This window comes from Chelonia mydas, chromosome 18 (genome assembly GCF_015237465.2).
Source record: "Chelonia mydas isolate rCheMyd1 chromosome 18, rCheMyd1.pri.v2, whole genome shotgun sequence".
NCBI classification, from domain to species: Eukaryota; Metazoa; Chordata; order Testudines; family Cheloniidae; genus Chelonia; species Chelonia mydas.
The window spans coordinates 12,817,020-12,842,508 of NC_051258.2; the positions used below are offsets into that span (position 1 = coordinate 12,817,020).

At 49.6% G+C, this 25,489-nt stretch overlaps 1 protein-coding gene across 4 annotated transcripts in view; it reads right to left on the reverse strand.

The window, feature by feature from the left end:
• The window catches only part of PIK3CD (phosphatidylinositol-4,5-bisphosphate 3-kinase catalytic subunit delta), a 66,224-nt gene that overhangs the window by 23,129 nt on the left and 17,606 nt on the right, over nt 1-25,489 (reverse strand). For 2 of the 4 annotated variants that reach the window (XM_037881471.2, XM_037881470.2), the window contains exons 2-7: nt 12,020-12,183; nt 9,748-9,976; nt 8,919-9,148; nt 7,878-8,057; nt 6,860-7,009; nt 1,234-1,323 (exon numbers count right to left, since the gene is read on the reverse strand). In XM_037881471.2, the coding sequence (XP_037737399.1) occupies nt 1,234-1,323; nt 6,860-7,009; nt 7,878-8,057; nt 8,919-9,148; nt 9,748-9,976; nt 12,020-12,160 (1,020 nt within the window). In that variant the 5' untranslated portion in view covers nt 12,161-12,183. Of the gene's footprint in view, nt 1-1,233; nt 1,324-1,985; nt 3,013-6,859; nt 7,010-7,877; nt 8,058-8,918; nt 9,149-9,747; nt 9,977-12,019; nt 12,184-25,107; nt 25,251-25,489 lie in introns of those variants that run through there. The other 2 variants (XM_043531591.1, XM_037881473.2) reach the window with 2 other exon arrangements.

A 25,489-nucleotide genomic window follows, 5' to 3' on the forward strand; every position in this document is an offset into this window, starting at 1 on the left:
AGGTACTCTCTCTTACTGGACCAACTTCAGTCGGAGAGAGAGAGAAGCTTTTGAGCCACACAGGGCCTTCTGGGACTGTCAAGGCTACAACTATATCGTATACATAACTGAGAGGAAGTCACTCATTTCACACCAGCCCCTAAATAGCTGCCAGCTGGGAATGACGCTGGAATTGTTCTTAGACCAAACATACAAAAATACTATAAATTAAAATCCAACAGCAGTAAAACCAATTGGTGGGAACATTTAACAAATCTTAACTGCCTAAAGGCTAGACAGGCCCAGATGAGGAAACTGGACCATGCATCGTAGGGAAAGCAACCAACAAGAAATGGACATGAGCTTATGCCAAGGGAGAAGCAAATTAATAGCACTGGGGAGGATGTGTAGAACTGGCGTGGATGCAGAACAAACTGCAAAGCACGTCGCTGGTGGTTAGTTATCCCCCTTGAAATGCCTCTGCATATGAAGCTGCATTTCTGGCATTTGCAAGTCTCCATATGGGTAAATGCATCAGCCCTCACTTCTTCTCTCTCCTGCCTGGACCCTATCACAGAACAGGAAAGAGATTTCTTCCTAGCCTGTGCCTCATCCCTCCTGCTGCACGTTTGTCCAGGTACTTTAAATCACCTCCAGTCAGGATCCCCTGCACATACTGGGAGCCACTTTCAGCAAGGCAAGAGCCTTATGAGCCCACAATGTCTACATCTGACACCTTCAGGCACCATTCTCTGCCTCCTTTATCTTCATTTGCCAAATCTCAGGGGTCCCACTCCATTTGTTGCCTGCCCCATTCTGTTAGCAAGTCCTCTGCTTCCTAGGGCCTATTTTCTCTCCATTCCCCCTATTGCTCTCCTATGCTGGGGCCACCTCCCCGTTCCTCTGCCCTTCCCCCGCCTCACACAGCCCCAGTTCCGCCTCCTTTGCTGGTCTCCAGCACTTCTGCATCTCTGTTGAGGTGAGATCACCGCAGATGAGTAGCTAGGCTCAGTACTCAGAAACGCTTGCAGCTGAGGCTTCCAAGAATGTGCCACTCGCTCAGCGAGCTGCTGGCTAACAAGTTCCCTTCTCCTTCCTGTTGTGAAACTTTTTAGAGGTCGCCCTAAAGCTGAATGAAGGACGATGCAGCAAGGGGTCATGTGATCTTAGGTCTTTGATCCCTGCTATCTTTCACACAAGCGGTAAGCAACCAGATGCAAAAAACCAAAAAACCCACACCCAGCCCGCACCTACCTTCATCCTCTCATCTGCATTCACCTTACTGCCTTGCACCAGTTCAATGTAAAAAGGCTGATGAAGGGACCAGAGGGACTCATGAGTTGGCTAGAAAGGGCAGAGAGAACAGAACTTAAGTCAGCACATGGACCAGAATGAAGACCGACCTGCATTCTCCGTGGCCAGGAGACAGGCTGGTGTCCTTCCAGCAGGGGGGCCCCTCATCGCCACTTAGCTAATCTCTGTGCTCCCGTGGGATGTACTGTACCCACCTTAGAGATGGGAAACTGATTCAGGACCAAATTCAGCCAGAGTAAGTGGGTGGATCTCCCGCTGTAACAGTAATACCTAGCACTTCTACAGCGCTCTTCAGAAAAGGTCTTTATGGAGATGTTCAGTATCATTTTCCCCATTGGGAACTGGGGCACAAGAAGGTGAACTGACTCACCTGGCTGGTTAGAGGCTGAGCCAGGAATAGAACCCAGTTCTCCTGCACCACAGTCCAGTGCTCTAGCCACTGTGCAAGACAGCAGCCAGTGGACGCTGCTCATGCCAGGGCTGAATCTGGCTCAGAAAAATTATGGAATTAATCCAAAGCCAGAGTGACAGAGTGAGAGCTGGAATTAGAACAATAGAGTTCCTGGCTCCCTGTCCTGTGCTCAAACTATTAACCCTGAGAATAGGGATGGAGAGGTGGACCTGGGGCGGGCATAGGGAGTCACTCCCATATTGACCTCAGGATCTCTGATAGGAAAGAGGAGGTTACTTACCTGTAACTAGAGGTTCTTTGAGCTGTGGTAGCCCTATTTGTATTCCAAACGTGGGCGCACATGCGTGCCATGCGCCTGAGTTCGCAAGGTTGTCCGCTGACCCACACGTTTGTCCTGCGTCCCCTCATGCTCATGGCCGAGTGTATAATAGGTTGTGTGGGTCAACACCTCTCTCGTATCCCTCTTACCACTGGGTAGTCCAGTCTGCATCACAACAGCTGGAGGGAGGGTACTGGAATACAGGTAAGAGCCACACATCTCAAAGAACCTCCATTTACAGGTAAGTAACCTCCTCCTCTTCTTCTTCGAGTGATGGTCCTTATATGGATTCCAAACACAGGTGAGTAGCGAGCAACGATCATCGTGGAGATGGGTGCAAGGACGTGAGAGGAAGTGCAGTCCGCAGTACAACACGGCTTACGGCAGCATCTGCAGCTGTCACTTGGGTGACTGAGTAGTCGGACATGAACACGTGGACAGAGCGCCAGGTTGCTCCATGACAGATGTCTTGCCAGGAGACATCCGCTAAGCAGGCTCGCGTAGAGTGCGCTGTGACTCCATCTGTTGGGTAGCGTTGTAGCATTCGCGGATGCACCCGGAGACCCATTTGGAGATTCGTTGGGAGAAGAGGGATTGGCCCTTAGATTGGTCGACAATGGCTACAAACCGTTTCGGCGATGCGTGAGAGGCATTGGTCCTGTGCAGGTAGAACGCCAAGGCACGGCGGATGTCGAAGGAGTGCAGGACCCTGTCCGCGTGGGAGACGTGCGGTTTGGGGCAGAACTCAGAGAGGTGAATGCTCTGATATAGGTGGAACTCCGACACTACCTTTGGGAGGAAGTTAGAGTGTAGCCATAAGGAAACTTTATCTGTGTGGAATACGGTGTGAGGGGGAATCTGCCATCCTGGCTGCCTGTTCACTGATCCATCTAGCTGAGGTGATGGTGACCAAGAAAATGACCTTCATGGAGAGCTGGGAGAGGGAGCATGTTGCCAGCGGCTTGAAGGGTGGGTTCATGAGGGCAGAGAGAACAAGATTAAGATCCCAAAGGGGTGAGGCTTGAGTACTGGCAGGAAGGCAGTGAGTAAACCCTTCATGAAATGGACAGCGATAAGGTGTATAAACACGGAGCCGCTGTCTACGGGGAGGTGGGGAAGAAAGGGGAGGCACTGAGCACTGTCAAGTGGACTTGTATAGAACTGAGGGAGAGGCCTGACATTTTGAGATCAAGAAGGCAGTCGAGGAGGATAGGTATAGATATCGCATTCACTGGGTGGTGATGGCAGTGAGCCCACGAGGTGAATCGTTGCCACTTAACTTAGTAGCAGGCCCTGGTGGACGCCCTCCTGCTTTGGTTAAGGATGTGTCGCACCAGAGTGGAGCAAGCCCTAACCACCCTCGAGTTCCTAATACCAGGCCATGAGGTGAAGCGGGCTTGGGTGCTGAACCCGGCCCCATCCTGTGTGAGGAGATCCGGGAGTGTTCGGAGGCGGAGTGGTGTGCGGGTGGAGAGTCTGAGGTGGTCTGTGAATCAGAACCGGTGTGGCCAGAGCAGGGCTACGCATATTACAGTAGCTCGGTCCTGTCGGATCTTGTGGGAGGAAGAATGAGGGGAAAGGTGTAGCAGAGGTCACCTATCCATGGGAGGAGAAGAACGTGGCCCTGCAAATCCTCCCCTATGCCTCCCCTGGAACAATAAAGGGGCAGCTTTTGGGTTTCATGAGTGGCAAAGAGGTCCCGCCTTGGGGTGCCCCATTGGTGGAAGAGGTATCGGAGTGTGACGTTGTGTAACTCCCACTCATGGGAGAGGCAGAGAGTCCTGCTGAGCGCATCTGCTAGGGCATTTTGGGTGCCTGGGAGGTACGTGGCTTAGAGCATCATGTGGTGTTTGATACACCAGTTCTGAAGGTGGATGGACTTGGAGAAGTGGGTGAGAGACCGGGCGCCATCCTGCTGGTTGATGTACAAGACTGAGGCGATGTTACTGGAGAGCAGGACCCGATGATGGGAAGAAATGCCTGGCATGCAAAATGGACTGCCCTCAGTTCCAGCACGTTTGTACGAATCCTGGCCTCTCGTGGCATCCAGATTCCCTGTGCTGTGTGATGGTCCAGATGGGCTCCCCAACCTGCAAGGGATGGTTGCCTGCAGGGTGGGAAGGATGAAGGGGGTCCCAGTCATGACCTTGGAAGGGCTGGTCCACCACGTGAGGGAGGCCACAATCGTCTTGGGGACAATGACTCTGGTGTCCAAATGGTCCTGGTTGGGTCTGTAGATAGAGAAGCGCCATAGCTGGAGGCAACGCACGTGCAGTTGTGAGTGTAGCGTGATGGCGGTACAAGCTGCCATATGTCCAAGGAGAGACAGACAACAGCAGATGCGCTTGTGATGCAGGGCTGCAATTATAGTCATCAGCATTGTGAAGTGGTCCACTGGAAGGAAGCTTCATGCCACGATGGAGTAGAACCGTGCCCCAGTAAAGTGAATCATCTGTGTAGGTACGAGCACTGACTTCTCCTCGGTGATGCAAATACCTAGAGACATTAGGAGAGTGCAAAGGGCAAGGATGGCAGAGGTGAGTTCTTGTCAGGATAGCACAACAAGGAGCCAGTCGTCCAGGTAGGGGGACACCAAGTAGCAGCATATTTGTGCTGTTATGACGGCGAAGACAGCTTACGACCCCCATCGAAACACCTTGTGACCCCTTGAGGGGTCATGACCCCGCTTGAGAACCCCTGGTCTGATGGCAGTTTGTCCTAGAACTCTGCTAGCCCCGTATAATTATTAAAATCAAATTTGGCTAGCAGAGTCTGATAGTTTACTCTTCAGAACTGCAGCATCCCCAGGGAATACATTTTCCTCCCCAAGAGGTCCATGCATTTTGCCGCCCGATCTGGAGGGGTTGATTTCTGTTGGTGCTGCGGGAGGAAGGCCTCATTAATAGATGGTTTCTGAGGTTGGAGAATGTCCAGGAGCTGGTGCTGCTGATCCTGAATCTCTTCCAGCAGTATTCCCAGGTCCTCTTCCACCAACTGGAGCAGGTCCTGATACTGCCGGTGATCATCTGGCGGAGACAGGGAAGGAGGAATGAGCAAGGAGGAAGGGGCCATGGGGACCGGAGGAGCTGGCAGTACTAGCTCAACATCCACCTCTTCCTCTGTGTTCAATGGTGCTGATGGAGGAGCCTGGGTGGAGTGGTAGGAGGTTTGGAAAGGCGGATAGACCTAGTAGTAGGTGTTCCAGGGTGCCCAGTGCAGCCAAGGCAAAGGGCGCTGTGGGGTGTGGTGTGCCCCACAGGTACCAGTACCAGACTCTCGCTGCTGGATCATACACTGGTGGATAAGGCAGTCGGGGACGCGAATCCAAGCTGTGGTGTGACATGGGGGAGAACGAAGGCTCCGACACCAAAAATTCCTCTGACTCCGAGGATGGTTCCAGCAGCGGGGGGACCAGCGAAACAGGTGGGCTGCAGTGTGGCACCACTGGGGGGTCATTCCAGGAGCAGCAGGAGTGGTTTGTCCAGTGGAGCAGGGACCCCCCCGAGGCGAGGGGGGGCTGGAGAGGATCGAAGAGGGAGGGGAGGATAGCACCAATTCCATGGTGGAGAGGAGGGGCTCCGAGCAGCTGGGAGTCCTACAAGTGCCCGTGGAAATGCTCGAGGGGCCAGGTAGCGTCTCCGGCTTGTCCAAGTGCCACAGAGGTGGCGGTGGGACAGGTGGTTCAGGAGCTGGTGAGCACTCTGCACGGGCGGGCACTAGGGTGGCCATCTGTACTGCCAGACCCCGTTTGCGCTGAGCTTTTCCCTGCCCCTGGGGAAGGCTGGGCGTCGGTGTGGTCGTCTCCACGCATAACGTCTCATCCAACCAGGCGCGGCTCAGGGAAAAAACGCTGCGTTTAGTAGCAGGCCACTGTGGGGACCGACTTTTGTGCCCATGAGAGGGCTTCTTGCTCTCATGGCTGGGCCTGCCCTTCCCCGGTGGTATTGGATCTGGGCATGGGAAATAATGGAAGGGGCGCACACCGCCAGTGAAGGTCGCTGTGTCAGCGGTTCCGATGGTCCCGGATCCAAACGAGCAAGTGGCCTCATTGCTTCCTCCATGGAGGAACTTACGGAGGCGGAGCTCCCAAGCTTCCCAGGTCCAGTGCAGGAAGGACATGCAGAGGGAACAAGGAGCCGCAACCTGAGCCTCACCGCACTGATAAAGACCCCTCCGGTGCTTGCTGCTCACAGAGAATGAATGCAGGCAGGAGAGAGAGTTTTTAAACCCCAGAATGTGAGCCTGGTGCCCACGCGAGGGGAGGGGGCCGGCAGTCCCCAAACGGGAATGACTAGCACTAACCAACCCACTACTAACTCTGCAGCTACTGTACACAACTGTAGGCAAACGGACAGAAATCACTCTCTTAGCAAAAACTAAGAGCGCGAAGGACCAGGGCCGACGCAGGCCATGTGGCCGTAAGAGGGAACTAGAGAGGCTTTGACCCACACGACCTATTGTACCCTCAGCTGCAAGCATGAGGGGATGCATGACACATATGTGGGTCAACAGACACTGCCAGGAAAACCTTTTGGACTCAGGCACATGCGCAACCATGTTTGGAGGACATATAGGGACCATCATTTGAAGAAGCAGAGGGTCTCTGTGCAGGTCCTTTATGTAACTGAGGGAGGGGCCTCCTCAATTACCCCCTTTTGGCCTTGTTATGATCCCTGCATTAAGGAACCAGGGTGTCACTCTGCCTGCTGGGCAGTCACTTCCAGGTGGCACTAGCATCTCAATTTGATTGTGGAAAAGACAGAGAAGGAGCAAATGGGTGTGTCAGAGTGGTGGGGGCAGGGAGAGAAGGGGGTCCAGTGCGCTCGCATGGTTACCTTTTTCTTGGGGAGCGGCGGAGGCTTGGCAACCATCTTCGGGGTGTGGGCAGTGCAGTTGGTCTGCTCGTCTCGCATAGCAATGATGGAAGAGAAGTGTACCATCGTCAGGTGGGGCATCAGGCCACGGTGCAGGCAGCTGCGGATGTACTGGTGGGAGGAGGGGCAGAGAGAGAACAGAGTAATCATGGCAGAACAGACGGCCTAGAAGCCACGAGGATGTGGAGAGGGCAGCGACGGGGGTGAACCAGGGCTGGGTCAGAGAGGAGAGGGAGGGCAGCATGTGGAAGTGACCCAGCAGCCACCAAAACTAGGTTCTGCTGCCAATTCCTTTCTAAACCTACGTCTTTCCCAGGAGGCGTCTCTGGCACGAAGAACCCTGAAGACTAAAGTGCAGTTGCAAGAGTGAGTGGGTCCAGGTGCCCAAACCCACCCCCCATATAGGCACCGGGCTGCCTGGCTTTATGGTACCATGCCGGGAAGGATTCATTGCTCCGGACAGCAGAGAGCCCACTTTTGTCACAGCACAGGAGGGGGGATGCCGTTTGGGGGGCAGTGTTGCTTCCCAGTAGTGGGAGGCGCTGTTCAACCCTGACGTTCAGCAGCTACACCCTGGCTGGGGAGAGGAGATGGAGGGAGTCACCCCTCAGAAACTGCCCCCCCCCCCACACACACACACAAGCTCACACCCAGTGATGGGTTTGGCCCATTAGCACTCAATGCCAAATGGACTCACAATCAAGTCACACTTTCTCCACCCATCTCCCATGAGTGAGCCCAGCCTTATGATCTTCGTGGTGCCTGCTCACAGACTCCCCCCAGAGGGCCATCCATTGGGGCAGCATCCAGGTCACTGTTGTTAACCGGACTATGGACTGGGTCCCTTTAGGGTGTATTTCCAGCTCGACATAAGGGACATGGACGACAATAGCATGGACCTTTTCCTGCCTCCCAGAGAGAAAAAAGTGCCTGTATGCTTGGGAAAGAGCTCACCAGTAGGTGGAGGAAAGAGACTCACCTGGAACTGGTACAGGGGGTAGTTCCCGTAGAGATATTCACATTTCCCTTTCACCTGCAGAGTATAATCCTCAGGGCTCTCCACTGTCTGGTGGCGGAAGACGGTAGCTTGCTTCTTGATGGCATAGCTCGTTAACGTGACAGGGAATTCCTTGGGGGAGATCTGGAAGGTGAAGCTCTCCTGCAATCCCAACAAAACAGCATGTACAGTCAAATACCAGCTGAGAAGGGGATGAAGTTAGCATCGGGAGTCGCAGAGAGAGTCCCGCAGCCCCGGATGCCAGAGGGGATAGCTAGATTCCCCAAAATCCCCTAGGGATGAAAAGAAGGCTACAGAGGCAGTGCGATTATCCACATTACAAACAGAAGTCAGAGTGGAGAGGAACATGTCCAGTGGTGCAAGCACAGAACTGGGAGCCAGGAACTTCCTGAATCCCATTTGAAGTTCTGCCGTCTATTCCCTCTGCAGCCTTCAGCACGTCATTTAAAACTTCCTGCCTCCACTTCCTCAGTCTGCACAAAAGGGGGACAATACCTGCTAATCAGGGGTGGCTGCCAGGATGAATGCTTGGCAAGTGCTATGTTTTATGGATGGTTCCATTCAGATTGAGCGGGTGCCTCCTTAGAAATTTTGTTTAATGCCTGGGCCCAATATGCCAGGACCGGGGTTATCAGAGGGCAGCAGGAAGGAATGAGAAGTTATCAGGTGCTCCGTGGCAGAGACAGCCTAATGCCTGGAAGCAGCAGGCTGGGATCATGAGACCACTTGACTCTTTTATTAAGAAAGAAAAGGGGATTTGTTTCAGCAGCGCAGAATTTTGAGAGAGGGTGAGGGCAAAGCCCATTTGGGAAGGGGAGCGTTTCCATCAATCAGTTGTTTGGTGGGGAGGTGGCCGGTTTACACACAGTCCTTCCAAACATCTCAATCTCAAGGAGTCAAGATAACTCCCAAAGAGATGGAACCATGGGTGGTTGATCCCACAGCTGGATGCAGAACTGAGCGCGCAAACCCTTTACACATAACAGGAAGCTCAGGTTTTACCCCGCCAGACTCAAACTTGACGTTGACAAAGATGTTCTTGTTGGGGACGCGAAGGGCACCAGTCCTGGGGCCTTTGGCCAAGGGCTCCAGTTGCAAGGGAAAGTTGTACTCCATCCAGGCCATCCAGGTCAGCTGCTGCCGCTTCGCCGCCTTCTCCTCACACAACTGTCGCATTTTTGCACGGAAGTCGTTCACCTCCGGGTCGCGCACCGAGTCAAACTCATGCAAACCTGAGCAGGGTGTTAAAATCAGTAGATAGATAGATAGATAAATAAATAAAAGGAGAAGATCCACATAGCAGTAGGGTCACTGGTCCTTGATAATCAGCTGCCTCTGCTGGGCGGGGAGATCGCAGCATCCCATAACATATGGTAGAAAAAGCCAAGTCTACAGCATTAGACTATGATGGCTACACAATTACATCAGTCCCTTCTAGGGACTCTTGCTGGGACAGGCTGGGACTAGACCAGAGGAGAGATCACCCCTTTTCCTCAGTCAGTCCACAGGGACTCCTGCTAGGACTGGCATAGCCGAGAGCTCCCCAAAGTCAGCATGCATCTGAAGAATGGGGTTTTTTACCCACAAAACCTTATGCCCAAATAAATCTGCTAGTCTTTAAGGTGCCACCGGACTCAGTCTGTATCCACAAAAACAACACGAACACGGCTACCCCCGATGCCTAACTCAGTCAGTGCATCTGTGCTACTTCCTACACAGCAACCCTGGCTGAGAGAGGTTGAGCCTGAAGTAATTGAGCTCCCCCTGCAGCCAGCACTCGTGCTCTACCCTGATTAAAGCAGCTCCTGCTGGCACTAAGATGGGGACTCACCTTTCCCAATGAGCAGGCTGATCTGGGAGTTAATCAGCTTCTTGACACGGTCACCTTCACGAGCCACCAGCCGAAGGACAGGCAGGAAGGGCTGGATGTCGCAGAGGCGCCGCTGCTCATCCTCCAGCTCCTGCTGCTCGGCCGTCTGGTTGATACACGTGAAGACGTACGCATCGGGGTCATTGAGCATGTGATACAACGGCTCATACTGTGCGTGACGCCAGACCACCTGGGACAAACCGACAGCAGGATGTAACCACCGATGTGCCGGCTGACCCATCACATCCCCTCCCTACTGCCCCACTCTCTATCCCCACTCAGCAGCACAGGCCTATGGGGACACAGTTATCATTTAGGACTCAAGTATGAGTGCAGATGGGAAAAGTTCTCCCTCCAAAGAATCTCATCTCCTTTCAGAGCAGCTCTAATCCCCCAAGGCCATTACACACAGTCACAAACAACAGCAGGGCAGCTATTGACTGGGATCTTGCAGGGCCTTAATGAAAGCCCCTGGAGAAGAGTAATAGTCATTTGTATGACACCTGAGAAATGCCATCCCTTGGAAATTCACAACTGCACACGCCCGCTTGCACCCATGGGGAGAGGTGCAATGCACTACAATGGGAGGCAGTGCTAACCCTTTTCACTACATCCCCTGGTCTCTACGCATAGACCACATGAGTAGCTGTAACTATTACTGACCTGATTATTTCTCAATGACTGATCTCACAGAATCAACTGTGAGGACCCAATTTTCAGCCAGACTTTAACCTGGCTTCCCTTTTTGTGCTTGCAATGAGCTGCAATAAATCTCTCTAGGTATCTACAGTATCTGAGCACCTCACAATGCTTATTCTTGGGTTTTTAGCCTTGCAACACCCCTGTCTGGTAGGGAGGCATTACCCCCATTATACAGATGGGGAGCTGAGGCACAAGTCACACATCTATGACAGACCCAGGAATTGAAGCCAGGTCTCCTGTACCCCAATCCAGTCCAGTGCCTTCCCCACTAGACCATCCTTCCACCCCAGTGGATGCCATTTAGACAGTTAACTAATTACCTGATTGTGACCACATAGCTGGTGACTTAACAACTAAAGCACATCTATTGTGCCCACAGTTTTCTGGCCTGAAAACTGCCAGCACAGAAAGAACTTCTAATGATCTGGCACTGACTGTCTGTCTCTTGTGCTGTGTGAGTCATCTAAGCCAGGCTGCTATTGCAACGAGAACCTTTTCCACACTGATTTTTGCCTAGTGAATTGAAAAGGTAATTTCATTTCCTCTACTATTCTGTTCAGCATTTTATGCCTCAAAGGAAACACCGAAAACTTTTCTTTTTAACCAAAGTTCCCAATCACCATGACACAGCTTCTGCTGTGCAAAAAAATTAGGCTACGTCTACACTGCAATAAAAGACCCATGGCACGGCCGCAGCCGGCCTGAATCAGCTGCCGTGGGCTTGCAGGGCTAAAAATGGCAGTGTAGACGTTTGGGCTAGGGCTGGACCCTGTAACCTTGCAAGAGGGGTGAGCCTCAGAGCCCAGGCTCCTGCTGGAATCAGAACGTCTAACACTGCTAGTTTTAGCCCTGCACGCCAAGCCGCATGAGGCCCAAGTCAATTGACCTGGGATCTGAGACTGGGTGCCATGGATTTTTTATTGCTGTGGACACATACCCTAAAAGGGCAGTCACAGCAGAGAACAACTGCAGAACATGTGACTTAATCCAGAATTTGTATTCGGCTTGCCAGGGAGGATTTCTCTCGTGGCCCACAGAAGACCATTGAGACTGAAAGGCTCAGGGTGAGGAGCGAGTGCTCCGGTGAGCGCGTGAGTGGCAACGGAATATGGGAATCTTTCACCCCTCAGTTGCTGATTCAAATCTGGCCCATCAGTAGTTACTCAAAAACCTGTTATCATCTGAGGGCTGATGTGAACTGAGTCAAGTTCCCAGTGGACTGATGCCCATCACAGCTGGCCCTGTAACTGCCCCATATGTTGGAAGCCTCAGCAGCAACACCAAGGATTGACAAGGACTGTGGAGAGAGCGTCCCAGAGGAGGGTCCCTCCGGGTCAGGAATAAGGCATTCTATTAGCACAGCGTGGGAGAAGCCTGCATTGCTGCCAGTGTGTGGCTAAATGGGGCTGTGAATCCAACACCTTTCCCACGCACTGAGCTCACTTAAGAAAAATGCCCTGCACGCTTGTAAAATCGATCCCAAAGGTGACTCTTTAGCCACAGGGGTGAGGCTTGTGGTAAAGGCTGGTACCTGTTTGATGGTGCCCAAGCTGGCATTGCAGGATACAGAGAGGTTCAGGTATATGCCTGTAGGCAGCAGGAAGTCCACCTGGATAGTTTGGTTTTCCTCCTTGGACCAAAATTCCACAGGGCAATAGATGCCCGGGGGCATCCTGCTCACTTCTTAGCTACAATCTGCAACAAAGGGAGAGAAAGGACAATTATTTGTATTGCAGTAATTCCTAGAGGCCCCAACAAGACCAGGGCTAAGCACTGCACAGACACACTGGGACACGGTCCCTGCTCTGACAAGACCAGATTATCATCCCCATTTCGTGGATGGGGAAACTGAATTCAATCCGATCTCCAGAGTCCAAATCCTGTGCCTTAAATCAAGGACACCCTTGTTCGGATCCACCCAGACGCTGCCATGCGTACACTTCAAAGCAGTTTCTACGTAGTCACTGGAGAATATGAAATACTTAGTGTTACAGCTGGGCGAATTTTTTTTTAGCGAATGGTAAATGCTCCAAAAAATGAAATTGGGCACCGAAACGGTTTGCAATTTGGGGTCACATACTGTGAATAGTTTTGGTCAAAAAAAAACAACACACAAAACAAAAAACAACCCACCACCACCTGATATTTTTTTTTCCCCCAGAAATGTCATTTCTTCTAGTGGACATTCTCTTTTGTTAGTCAAACTGTGTGTGTTTCGGTGAGGGGAGAAAAGGTTTATTTTGAACTGAAATGGAATTTTTTGTTTTTTACATTTTATTTTTTGGCTTGGCCCTGAACTGACCCCCCGCCCCCCACGCACACTCCCAAGCCCAATGATTTGATCAGCTCTAGCATTCGTATTAGCCTTCCCATCCACCCCCCACCCCCACCCACGCTTCACAAAGGAGATTCCAGAATTCTCTTCCCCACAGTACAGGTGGGGAGACTGAGGCACCAAGAAGTGAAGGGACTTCCCCACACACTCAGTCCATGACAGAACAGTGAACAGACCCCAGGAGTCCCAACTCCCAGCCTGACATCCTACTCCCTGGACCTCATTGTCTCAACCCCATTTCTATCTTCCAGAGCCGAGTTCCAGGTGTAGTAGGAAGAGCTGGTGCGGGTCCAGATTATAATTTTTTAAGATTAAAAATTATTATTTTGTTTTTAAAAGAATAGGGGGAATAAATGCACAGAGTGGGATGGCCAGGAGTGGGGGGGGGTGGCACAGGATGGGGGCTGATTCTGGCTTTATCCCTTCTTCCTTGCGGGAATGTGTATTTTGCTCCCCACACTATGAATAGCAGGAGAGTCTGTCCCCAAACCCAAAGAGTTGTTTTCAAACTTCAGATGGCAAACACTCCAAGGACAGCAGAGGGCATTAGTCATTACGCAGAAGCCACAGACTATCCCAATCCCCTCACTTTAGGGTTGCCAACCCTCCACGATTGTCCTGGAGTCTCCCAGAATTAAAAATTAATCTTTAATTAAAGATTATGTTATGGGATGAAACCTCCAGGAATACATCCAACCAAAACTGGCAACCCTACCGCACTTGGTTTCTTCTTTGGGGATATGTAATGCTGATCAGGAGAATTCATCAGTTTCCACCCATATATCCAGCAGGAAACATCCACAAGAGAACGTAGCTTGGATTAATTTACTCTGTTGATTATGGTCAGAAAAGCGTTGTTCCCATCTGTTGATCTGTGCAGAGTGAGTTTGGAGGTGTTGGGTATAGTTCCTGATGGGCAGGTGCCCACATCACATCGGGGTGGTTCCAGTTAGCCCTTTAGGATACGTCTACACACCAGCTGGCAGCATACTTCCCAGCACTGTTCAAGCTAACATGCTAAAACAGTGTGGCCGCAACAGCACGGGCAATGACTCAGGCTAGCTACCCGAGTACCTACCCAGAGGGTCAGACAGGCTCGTACTGGCCGTCTCAGCAGAGAAACCAAGGCCTGAATAAGCCACAGGGCTGAAGTCCCTTCTTGCTTGCAGAGGGGACCCCCTTCGCATCGGGGTGAGGCACGAAGACTGTGCAGCGTGAGGAAAGCTCACCCTATTGCTTCTCACGCTGTGGATAATCAAGGCTTTGGCTTCTATCAATCTGACCCCTTTCCCTAGCACCTAAACCCAGTCTTGCCCACACTAGGAGCAACACTATGGGGTTTCATTTATTCTCCCTCCATGAAACTTGTGTTGAATTTGCTGTTTACAACTTAAAACCCAGGCTCTGCAGCTTCCAGAAAGGGGTCGCGTTTGGGGCAGCGAGTTCTCTCCCCCTTTAATCTGAGGGGGAAACCTGAGCTGCAGGCTGCTGAGGCCAGGCAGGATCCCCAAAGTACCTCGGGAGCTGCTTGTAAGCCAGTCTTATGCATAAGCATGACAAGAGAAGCCCAGAATCTTATCTGCCAGTGCCTGGGAGCACAACACTTCCCCATCAGCAGTGAGGTAAGGATTCCCAGAAACACGAGCCATGTTTTATCTGTCCCGCTTCCTTAAAGCATGTTGTATCACACTGGGACCGGATGCAGAGACCACAAGCCACCCATGTGTCTTAGAGAGGGAGGGAAGGAGCAGGGTTTGTGAGTTCAAGTCAGGCACAGCAACAGAAATGATCCTGCTCTCTTGTCTACTCACTACCAGTGAGAGTAGCAAATTTCCAGGACTCCCACCCACAACCTCCACTTCCCCACTAAACCAACACGGTTCCAGTACTCTCCAGGAGGGCGGCGGGGGGTTGACTCTCCAGCACAGCTAAACTGGATTTTACATCCCATGCGGCATCCTGGAGGTGTGGCTCAGTGATCCAGACAGCAGGTGTGAAATACTGTACCCAGACTCCCTAGCAGCACAGCAGGGCTAACTCAGTCCTTTCCTCGGGAGGAAGATAAATTGAAGACCATGCAATGAGCCCTGCAGGGATTCCTCAGTCCAGGCCTCGAGTAACTCTGCCTGGACTGTAACACCACCATAGCATCCGGAGACGGTGTGTTAGGAGAAAATTCATGCATCACTCGCATCCCGTCCCGTCCCCCCAGCATGCCACAGAAGGGTGATCCTCAGGCTAGGCCCTGACTTGTGCCATGCTCACCTGTGGACACGAAGGACAACAGCGGCAGCATTTCCCTCTCCATGGAGCCGCGCTGTGGCATGCAGCTTACTCAGAGCGTAGCAGCAACACTTGGGTCACCGCTTTGAGATAGCCATAGTATATGACTCTTTACCCAGGCTGCCTATAAACGGCGCGGTAGAGAATTGAAGATGCTGATTTTGGCTTTCAAAGCTCTGGTAGGCCCTGGCTCTGTTCCAGACATTACCTGGTGGGTATGTGGGCTCGCCCAGCACCCTGCCACCAGAGATCCCATCTTATGCTCCTCCTGTGGCACAAGTGATAGGGCTCTGAGATGAAGGTCCAGGCTTCAAGGCCTGCAAATCTTTGCAAACCACTAGGGACAGGTGTTAGCTTCTTGGCAGGTGCTCAGGTACTACAGTGATACAAGAACCAGAATTATGCCAGAAGGGACCCAGGCTTTAGCTGTGGTGTTCACAGATCGCTCACCCTTGAGGTTCTGGTCTCTCTCTTCCCCAAACTTTTAAATAAAAGCCCACTCCCAGGTGATGTTTTAAACATGACCAATGTCCCTGCCTTAGTCATTCTTCCTCCCAACCCTGTAGCCACTCGCTCCCTCAACCTGTATTCATTTACAATGTTACAGGGTTCATTTATTATTGTTGGATGACATTTGGCCAGGTTCTGAACACCGCCCCCCAGCACCCTGAACACACTGACCATGACATTTTGGTAAAAGCCAGGAGTTGGGACGGGTGCCCTTGGGCCAGAATCCACCGCTCCACCCCCTTGTGTAGTGTCCTCCCTGCCAGCTTGTCACTTCTCCCCACTCCAGGAGGGGCTACACGACTGTCGCAGAGTCTGATCTTTCATCCTGGGGGATCCCAGGGCACTCCAGGGACCATGCACTGGAGGTACATGTAAAAATATTAGCAAGACCAGCCCACCAGAAAACCTTCTTTCACTTTCCTCATCTCCTACGCCCAGCCCTATGTCATCAGTGTCACCCGCTGAACAACACCTGAGAGCCAAACCTGCCGCACATGTGATAAGGGCTACAGGATGAGGCTATCTATGGCATTTACTTGGCTCCTATAATTTCATCTTTGGACCTCACAGTCATTAACGCATTTATCCTCACAGCAGCCGGCAAGGGTGGACTGTTCTATTATCCCCATGTCACAAAGAAGGAGTAGAGCCATATAAAAGAGACTAAATAACTCCCTCAAGGTCAGACAGAAAGTCAGTGGCAGAGGAGGGAATTGAACTCATGTCTCAGGCCCCAGGCTCACACCCTAACGACTTAAACACCTTTCCTCCCTGGGTGTGTATTTTAATTCTTTGTTATGTAGGGCCCTGACCATAGCCCTCTGCTGGGATATACACAGTTTTGTCACCACACCCATTTGCTCAAGTGGCAGAAAGAGCTGCTGTGATGGATGAGTGCTATAGAAAAGCCAAAAGAGAGAAACGGGCACAAAAAAAAGCACAGAGCTCCCCAGAACCTTACAGAAATAATAGTCTGTGTATAGGCCACACACACACACAGCATAGCAACAAAAATATACCACGAGCACCTCCCACTAGAACACAGCCCTAAGGAGGGGCCTCACCCTCCAATGCTTCCTCATTCACCCTGGGAAAGAACCTCTTTCCTGGCCCATCTGTGCACAAAAGTCTCTTACCCCGGGGGCAGCATTTTAGCTCCCCCATAGCTCCACATGTCTTTGCCTAATAAGAGCATCAGTGAGATGTCCTTTGAGGTAAGGTGACTATATTTCCCAAAGGGAAAATGGGACACCACGTGGGGCTAGCCCTGGCCCGCCCTCCCTCCCTGCACAGAGCTGGCCCGAGCTGCTCACCTGAGGCTTCCCTGCCTCCCGTGCAAGGCTGACCCAACCCACTCGCCCCAGCCCCATGCAGGGCTGGCGTCGCTGCTCACCGGAGTCCGGACTGTCCCCCCTGCAAGGCTGGGGCTGGTGTCGCTACTCGTTTCAGCCCTGCCTCCCGCCCGCGCAGGGCTAGCATCACTGCTCGCCCCCATGCACGTTCCTCCGTACCCCACTTTCATTTGTCCTGTTTGCTCATGCCAACTGATCAAGTTGGCAAAAGCAAATAGGACAAATGCCCACTTCTGCCAAAAAAAAAAAAAAAAAAAAAAAAAAAAAAGTCGGGACAGCCAGGACAGGGCTTAAAAAGGGACTGTTCTGGCCAAAACAGGATGTATGGTCACCTTACTCCAGGGCTCTGCTTTGGCTGACTGGGCTTTTCAAGTCCTGCAGTAGCTGCTTCTTGGAAGGGGCTGTGTACGGTCTGCAGCCCCCTTTATGGGCGCTGCAGGCACGACTGGGTGCATAGCAATAAGACGAAGGGAAATGTATTTTGCTCAGAATGTATTCTCTGACCTCCTGAAATGGGCAGGGCCCCAGCAGACTGAGGGGCAGAGTTGCCCCGTCTTTACCCCTTACCCTTCTGTAAGGAACAAATCTGTCTGATGGGGACCACAATGAGGCTAGCAGGAGGATGCGTGGGAGAACCCATGCAGGGCAGGAGACAACCAGGTCATTGCTGGATTCTTGAAAGTGACCTGCATATCTGAGGAAGGTTTGGGCCATGAACACATCCTCTGCGCGGAGCCTTCCATCACCCCTAGCAGTCTTTAAGACAGACAAGCTCCTATGTGACAGAGATGACAAAGCTTGGACCTCCCAGCAGGCACGGAAGAGGAGGCATGATGCCTCAGTTCCCCAACCTCTCCTAGAAGATCAGGCCTGCGAAAGACAACCGATTTTACGAGGCGATTAAGAAAAGCCCATTGCCTCTGCGCACTGACGGCTCCCGGAGGTTTCATCACAGTGTGCTGACCATGGGAACGGCCACACTGTGGAATAATTTTTTTAGAAACGTAAACCAACTGTGGGAGACTGGGCTGGTAATGAGATACTGAGCTCTCTCCCCATGGCCCCCGTCGCCGGTTTAGAGTTAGCCCAGCAGCGACCAAGAGATGGTAACAACTAACGGTCGTTGCATAAGTTCCTTTGTAAAATGAGCGGTGTGGGTTCGGCCTAGTTCCTCGGGGACATGTCACCAAAGCTATCACTACTGGCACTAACTGGCTCCCTTATGGCAGCCTCATGGCCCGCTGTTCCACACGTAGGGGCCTTGTCTTCACTAGGGGTGCTCTTACTTCCAGTTAGCTAACACGACATGAAATCCTAGGGAAGACACAGCAATCGTAGTTTAAAACACAAGCTGGAAATGGAGGTCAAACCTTAAACTCCCCCATAGCCTTCATCTCACCCTGCTAACCCACGGGAAAGCTGCAAACTGCCCTGCCTTCACTAGGCTTCTACCTTGTGTTAGTTACCATGAGATAAGAACGTCCCTTTCTTCTTAGTGCATTTGCACCACAAGAGCATGTCAGGGCAGGGTTGAAGTACATTGGTGAGACAATGTGGAAAATACCCGCACTGCAGGGTAGTCCCTGAACTGGTATATCGGGGTAGCATTTGCAAAACTACATTATTTGTTGCCATGCTAAACACATTGGTATGACATAAGTATGGGGCTTCAGTCATGTACTCTGAGTTCAGAACATGCCCCGAGGACGGTGTCATCACATACAAAGCTCTTCTTTATGCAGTACATTACATAAAGAGACACTTAAAGTTATCCAGTCACTATTAAGCAAGCCAGCCCCTTGAAAAACAAAAAAACCCATCTCCTCCTACAAAGCTTATCAACCACAGCTCCAGCGTGTTTACAATATGCAACCACTCAGGGGGTGAGAGGAAAAAAAAAAAAGAGAGATCACAAACGGCACAGCATTACACAAGCCTCCACCATGCTGCACCAGGCAGATGCGAATGCTCCGACGCCTACAAATTGACAGCAGCAACATTGCTAATCCCACGATTGCAAAAATACCTTACCAGTTTGTAAAAAGTGCCTGGTGCAGAGCTCACAGGTGATGCATGAAGAGTAGGGGACAGCAAGAAGGGACTTTCATGTTAGGCAGTGACAGGGGTGGGGAAGACGACCAAGGGAATTTATACCCAGACACACACACACACATCCTTCCCCCACCCCCCAACTTTGATGAAAATAGACCAAAGTTCCTATTTTGGCTCCATTCTTGTAATAAGTTCTGCACAGACAGAAATCACGGTGGACTCACCCACAACAAGCTCACTGCAAGAGCACAGCCTTTGTGGCTACATTTGTCCGTTAAAGTCATCTAGGACCAATTAACCTAGAAAATGTATTTATTTATTTAAAAAGTGAATTTCACGCTGGTGAAAGGTGCCAGAACAGCTTCCCTGGGGACTGAATTCATCTCTCTGTGGCAATGCAAGCTTCCCCTGCGTCATCCCAGCAAATGCATCTACCCATACCTACAGGGCTCCATCTCGGCACAATAAACCCTTCAATTCTAGGCCTCTTTATTGAATTGTGCCAGCAAGACAGGAAGGACTCTCTGTTCCGCTACCAAGAGTACTGACACCACCAACTCATTTCACATAGGCCACTACTGAACAGCCATCAGATGGTGACTTACTGGTTGCTGTCAGCCTTGGGCAGATATAAGCCAGTAGCTTACTGTAGAAGTTGCTGCTTCACTTCCCCCTTATGAAGCCCCTGAGGAACCCAGCCCACATCATTGTGGGAGTCACCAAAGCCTTGCTCCTGGGCTACCAAGGGCATTCTCTTTGGGGAACAGTAAGAACATTTATGCTCATCAAGTTTTGCTTATACTTTACAATTCCTATTAAGTTATTTATGAAAGGCCCAGACCCTACGGTCCAGCTCAGCTGTGCCTAAAGACATGTTTGTGCGCCCCCAATTCCTGGGACAACCAGTAGCTTGTTTGACCCTCCACATAAATAAGAGCTGCCACAGGGCTGCTCTAACTTCTGTTACCATCCATCCTATTTTACTCCCTCTTAAGGTCTTTGGTTCCCTCTCCAGTATGGTGCGGCCAGATCTGGCCTATAAACAAACACACAAGGTTACCTAACCAAAGTTAGTTTCTTATCCACACAGGTAAAACTCTCATCATCTAATGTTTTTATTACTGCAACTTCTCTCTGGCCCTAACAAATGCCATCTTGCCCTGCTCATATCCATTCAGAATGCTGCCACAAAGATCTTTTTCCTAGGCCATCACTTGGACCATATCACTCTCTTTGAATCCCACCACCAGCTCCCCCTCCTCCATTGCACCAAATACAAGCTGCTTGTCTTCCCTTTTAAGGTCCTTCACAGTCAATCCCCACCCTACATAACATCTCTCGTTTGCTATCAAGCTGTCGATGCTCCCCTCCAATCCGCCCACAATGCCAGCTGCCACTGCCCACTTGTTACATTTTCAAACAAGCACCTTTGTGCTTTCCCCTCTGTTGCCCCATATGCTTGGGAGGTGCTCTCAGCACAGATCTGCAACGCTACCTAATTATCCACCTTCAAATCCCTCCTTAACCCTCTCCTTTGCCATGATACCTACAGAAAAAAATTGACAACAGCGACACTGACTGTTGGTGTGCAGAGACTATTGCCTATCATGATGATGAATACTGATCTCATTGTTCACTTATGCACCCCTATCTATCTGTATCTATTTGTTGTCTCATCTTATACTTCAATTGTACCCTGCTTGAGGTAGGGACTTTTTGTTGTGTTCATATAGTGACCAATGGGGTCCTGGTCCGTGACTAGGTACTATGGCAATACAAATTAATAAATAATTATTAATAATAATATGAAATAAATGTTAATTTCCTCAAATCCTCATTTGTATTATCTACTCTATTTCAGACTATTTGGCCAACCATATTCTGAACTCTACTTCTATCTAAAATAAAATCAAGGAAAGGATTTCCACATCTTCTCATGTCTAAACCAGCCTATATTTTATACATCAATCATTTATATTCTGCCAGTTAATTCACTGCATTCCTTTGCTAATAGCCTTTTTCATCCTTTTGCTGTTTATATATAATCCTATCTGCTATAATGTTTCTACAGTGCCTTTGAGTTAAAGATCTAAGCACTTGACAATTAATCCCCTTTACTCACCTACTTCATAGGTCCTTGATTATCATACACATTGTAAGGAGAGTGGTCACTTTAGATAAGCTATTACCAGCAGGAGAGTGGGTTTTTGTGGTGGTGGGGGGGGGGGGGGGGCGGGCGGGTGTGTGAGAAAACCTGGATTTGTGCTGGAAATGGCCCAACTTGATTATCATACACATTGTAAGGAGAGCGATCACTTTAGATAAGCTATTACCAGCAGGAGAGTGGGGTGGGAGGAGGTATTTTTTCATGCTTTGTGTGTATATAAAAAGATCTTCTACACTTTCCACAGTATGCATCCGATGAAGTGAGCTGTAGCTCACGAAAGCTTATGTTCAAATAAATTGGTTAGTCTCTAAGGTGCCACAAGTACTCCTTTTCTTTTTGCGAATACAGACTAACACGGCTGTTACTCTGAAACACAAAACTATTAAACTGAAGCAGAGGGGTCCAATTCAACTTGTCCAAGACAGCAGAAGAACTAAATCAGGAGTCAAGACCCACCAGTACTTTGTTCTGAACACTAGACAATGATTCCCTTCCTTGATAGCAGAAGAGCTGATGTTATCCATTGCTTGTTCGGTATCTCTTAGTGTCAAAATATCAATGAGGAACATCAGTGTAGTGACCATGGAGTCTCATTAGACACCCCACATGACGTGGATTTAATACTGCATTGCCTGACGTCTCAGTCCTGCAGATCAAACCCTTCGCTAAAGTCGAGGGAAATTTTATCTACACAAGGACCACAAGGTCAGCCTCAAAGCATTCACTTCTACCCTTTGGTTTAATCCTGCTCTCTCATATGCAGGAACTCTTGTCCCCAGAGACTTTACACTGCTCACACAAACACATACAGCCATTAGAGGCTCACAAGGGAAAACAATGGGAAGCAGAGCTCTGCTAATATAATCTGGACTGGAACTAACCTTGTTTGTGCGTATGGCTAATGGGGAAGGGGCTGTCAGCAAGGGGAGACAGAAAAGAAGTCCTTATGCATAACAGGCTGCTGTACTATAGGTCTTCCTGCTCCAGAATAAATAGGAAGAAGAATATCAAACTGATCCACCCTCACTTACACTAATAGACAAGCATGAGTGAAATACCAGACCCCTGAATCTAACCACAAGCATATGCAGGGGGAAAGTGGGGGATGGGGTGGTGGAGATCAGGTAAAAATCATCTAGAAAAAGAATACCAAAGCCAAACATCATGCACCATCCTGGAAGTGACACAATCAATGGGTTTGAGAGAGGGGGTAGAGGGAAAAGCTTGGAGAAGTTAAAGAGAACAGCAGAAGAATAGTGAGGAAAATTAGCTGTCTAGAGCAGGGGTTCTCACCGCAAATTTTTTGGTGGCCACTATTACAATTTTCCCTAAAATAATTAATTTAGGAAAAACAAATAAATATGCACATATACCTGTCCAAATCAGTTATTTACGAAGGGTTTTTATTTGCACACTCAATAATAATGTACAGTTGTGTCTATTCTTCACTGGACTTAAACAGAATAGAAACACAAAAAGGTGTTTTGCATGTTCTTGTCTTTTTTGTTGTTGTTGGGTTTTTTTGCTTTTTTGGTTGTGGTTTTTGGAGGGTTTTTTAGACTTACTAGCTAGAAAGTCTGCTCCTGTGAAGTGATATTTGTATATTTTTTAATATCACTTTTCACAGCAGCAGACTGGTTATCTAGCTCTGAGGCAGTGATGAGTGATATTTACAAACATACAAATACCACTTTTCACATCAGACTTACTCAGCCCTGGCAAGCCAGGAGACATATTAAGCCCTGGATGGGGAGGTGGGTGGGGAGACAGCGGGGGCCAAGGGTGATGGGATGGATAGGTGAGGGGCTGGGGGCAGCAGCAGGGGCCAAGGGTGATGAGGGGGGTGATGAGCCCAGGGGCCAGGGAAAAGGAGCCTGCCACTGCACAGCCAAAACCCAGAGCCCAAAGCCCCAAGGTTAGAGCCCGTGGCCGGAGCCTGCCACCCGCCACCCACCACCCCAGGCCTGAAGCCGGAAGCCTGAACCCCACTGCCCCTGGGAAGGTGGGGAACTCACACCAGCTATCTGCTCCTCTTGGACTTGTGGCTCCAAAGGGGGGCAGGGCCGAACCCCTCCTTGCAGCCCAAGGGAAGGAACCGTTGCTTTGCCCCCATCCCCAATCACTGCCCAGGAGGTTGTGGCCACAAGAAAAGCCCCTGGTGGCCGCATGTGGCCATGGTGGCTGCATTTGAGAAACACTGGTCTAGAGGGACCAAAGAGCATTTTCTGGGTATAAAGATTTTGGGTGTCACAATGCAATAGATGTGTTCATAGTGAAGCGATTGAGCTCTCAGTGTTACTTGAGGAAGCATGTCTAGGGGAAAACAGCATAGTCCAGCAGTTAACGCAGGGGCTTGGGCAATCAGGACTCCTAGATTCCATTCCCCACTCTGACTCTGTGTGCGACCATGGGCAAATTATCTAACTCCTCTGCTTATCAGTTTCCCCCGAAGTTAAACAGAAATACCACAATCTACCTTACAGCGATGCTGCAAGTCTTAAATATTTGTAAAGCGCTTTGGGATCCTTTGATGAAAGGCACGACAGAAGTGGAAGGTATTATTATTCCTGCTCAACTGAGCTCAATTTGGAGTTTGGTGGAGCTGGTGATGAATTAAAGCATCTAATTAGAGAGAAGACGTTTCTGAAATAAATGTTTCAATCCCTGTATGGGCCATTGATAAAGCCAGAAACCCAATACATCTCACTGGTGGAAAAGAAAGAAGCCTCCACATATTTCTAACTATACCAGACAGGAACCAACTTTCTCTGTTTTTGGCTCCCTCCCTCAACACACACATGAGACGTACACATATCTCAGTTTTTAAAAGACCTTCTTCCTCATACCCCATCAAACCACATAATTCAAACTCCACAGCTAAGAACACAATAGGCAGAGGTGAATCAAGCAGGGGTAATAATGAGGATTTTACAGCAATGGGAAACTGTCTGCATCCCTTAACTGTTTACTTCCAGACTTCTTAATGTTTGGGATTTCTTCTGAAGTTGTGGAATTTTTGTAAAGAAGATTTCTGTTGCTAGAAAACTCTTTAATTTAACAGACAAAGTCACATCAAGATCCAATGGCTGGAAGTTGAAGCTTGACAAATTCAAACTGGAAATAAGGCCCAAATTGTTATTGAGGAGGAACCATTGGAACAACTTACCAAGCAATGTGGTGGATTCTCCATCACTTGAAGTCTTTAAATCAAGACAGGATATCTTTCTCTAGTCTAACCACAAGTTATTGTGCTTCATGCATGAATTACCAAGTGAAATTCTATGAGCGGACTAGATAATTACAATGTACCCTTTCTGGATTTAAAAATCTTTGAAATTTTGGGAGGGTGATGACTGGATGCCATTGAAACACACTTTAGTTTTAATTTGGGAATTTAAAATTAGATTGGATAAAACATTAGTAAGTGCATAACAGGGATCAATCCTGAATACGTGGGGGGAGGGGGATCAAGGAGGGAATGGGTATGAAAGGACCTAGTGGACCTTCCTCTCTAGATAGCACAAATTTATGAACAGAAAAGAGCTATAAATGGTCTAGAAGAGGGAGCAGAAAGAAACCAGATGACATAAGAAATGGATCCAAAAACTCAACATTGGGAAGTGAAACATGTCTGGTCCTACCAGCCCTTCCTCTTCAATGATGCCTGCCTTCCTTCCCCCCCACACCCCTACAAAAAATATAATCTTATAATGGTCTGCTCTCCAAAATGCTTTGTTATAAAAAGCATTTTTCCCTTTTTCTGTTTTGTTTCTGAAGAGTATGATAAGCTAATTGTAATGTAGATTGTTTAGCAAATGTTCTTGGGCATTAAAACAGTTTAACTTACCTAAAGGGGATGTCTCTTTTAGGGGCAAATACTTCCAATTGTTTCAACAAGTATTACAGTAAAAACCACTAACCATTCAATCCAAACAAGACCAGTCTGAAACAATTGTTGCAGTCAAAGCTGTCACACACAAAAGGACACACTGCTTCAAGCTTGTTTTTCCTCTTGCAACAAAAACCCCTCATAATCGCTTATGATGCTTTGGAAACAAACTCACCTCATTTCTTAATATCACATACTAATATCAGCACACAAAAATGACTGAGTTCACGCTACTGAGACGATAAAGCACTCAAAGGAAGGAGGAGGATCTTATTGGAGAATATGTCATATCCTAGAAACAGAGCACTGTGTTGATATATTGGATGTGACAAATCATAATGAACATGCTGGGTTACAAAAATCACACAAGGCAAAAATATTAAACGGCTACTCCTAGGAGAGGGAAGGAAGCG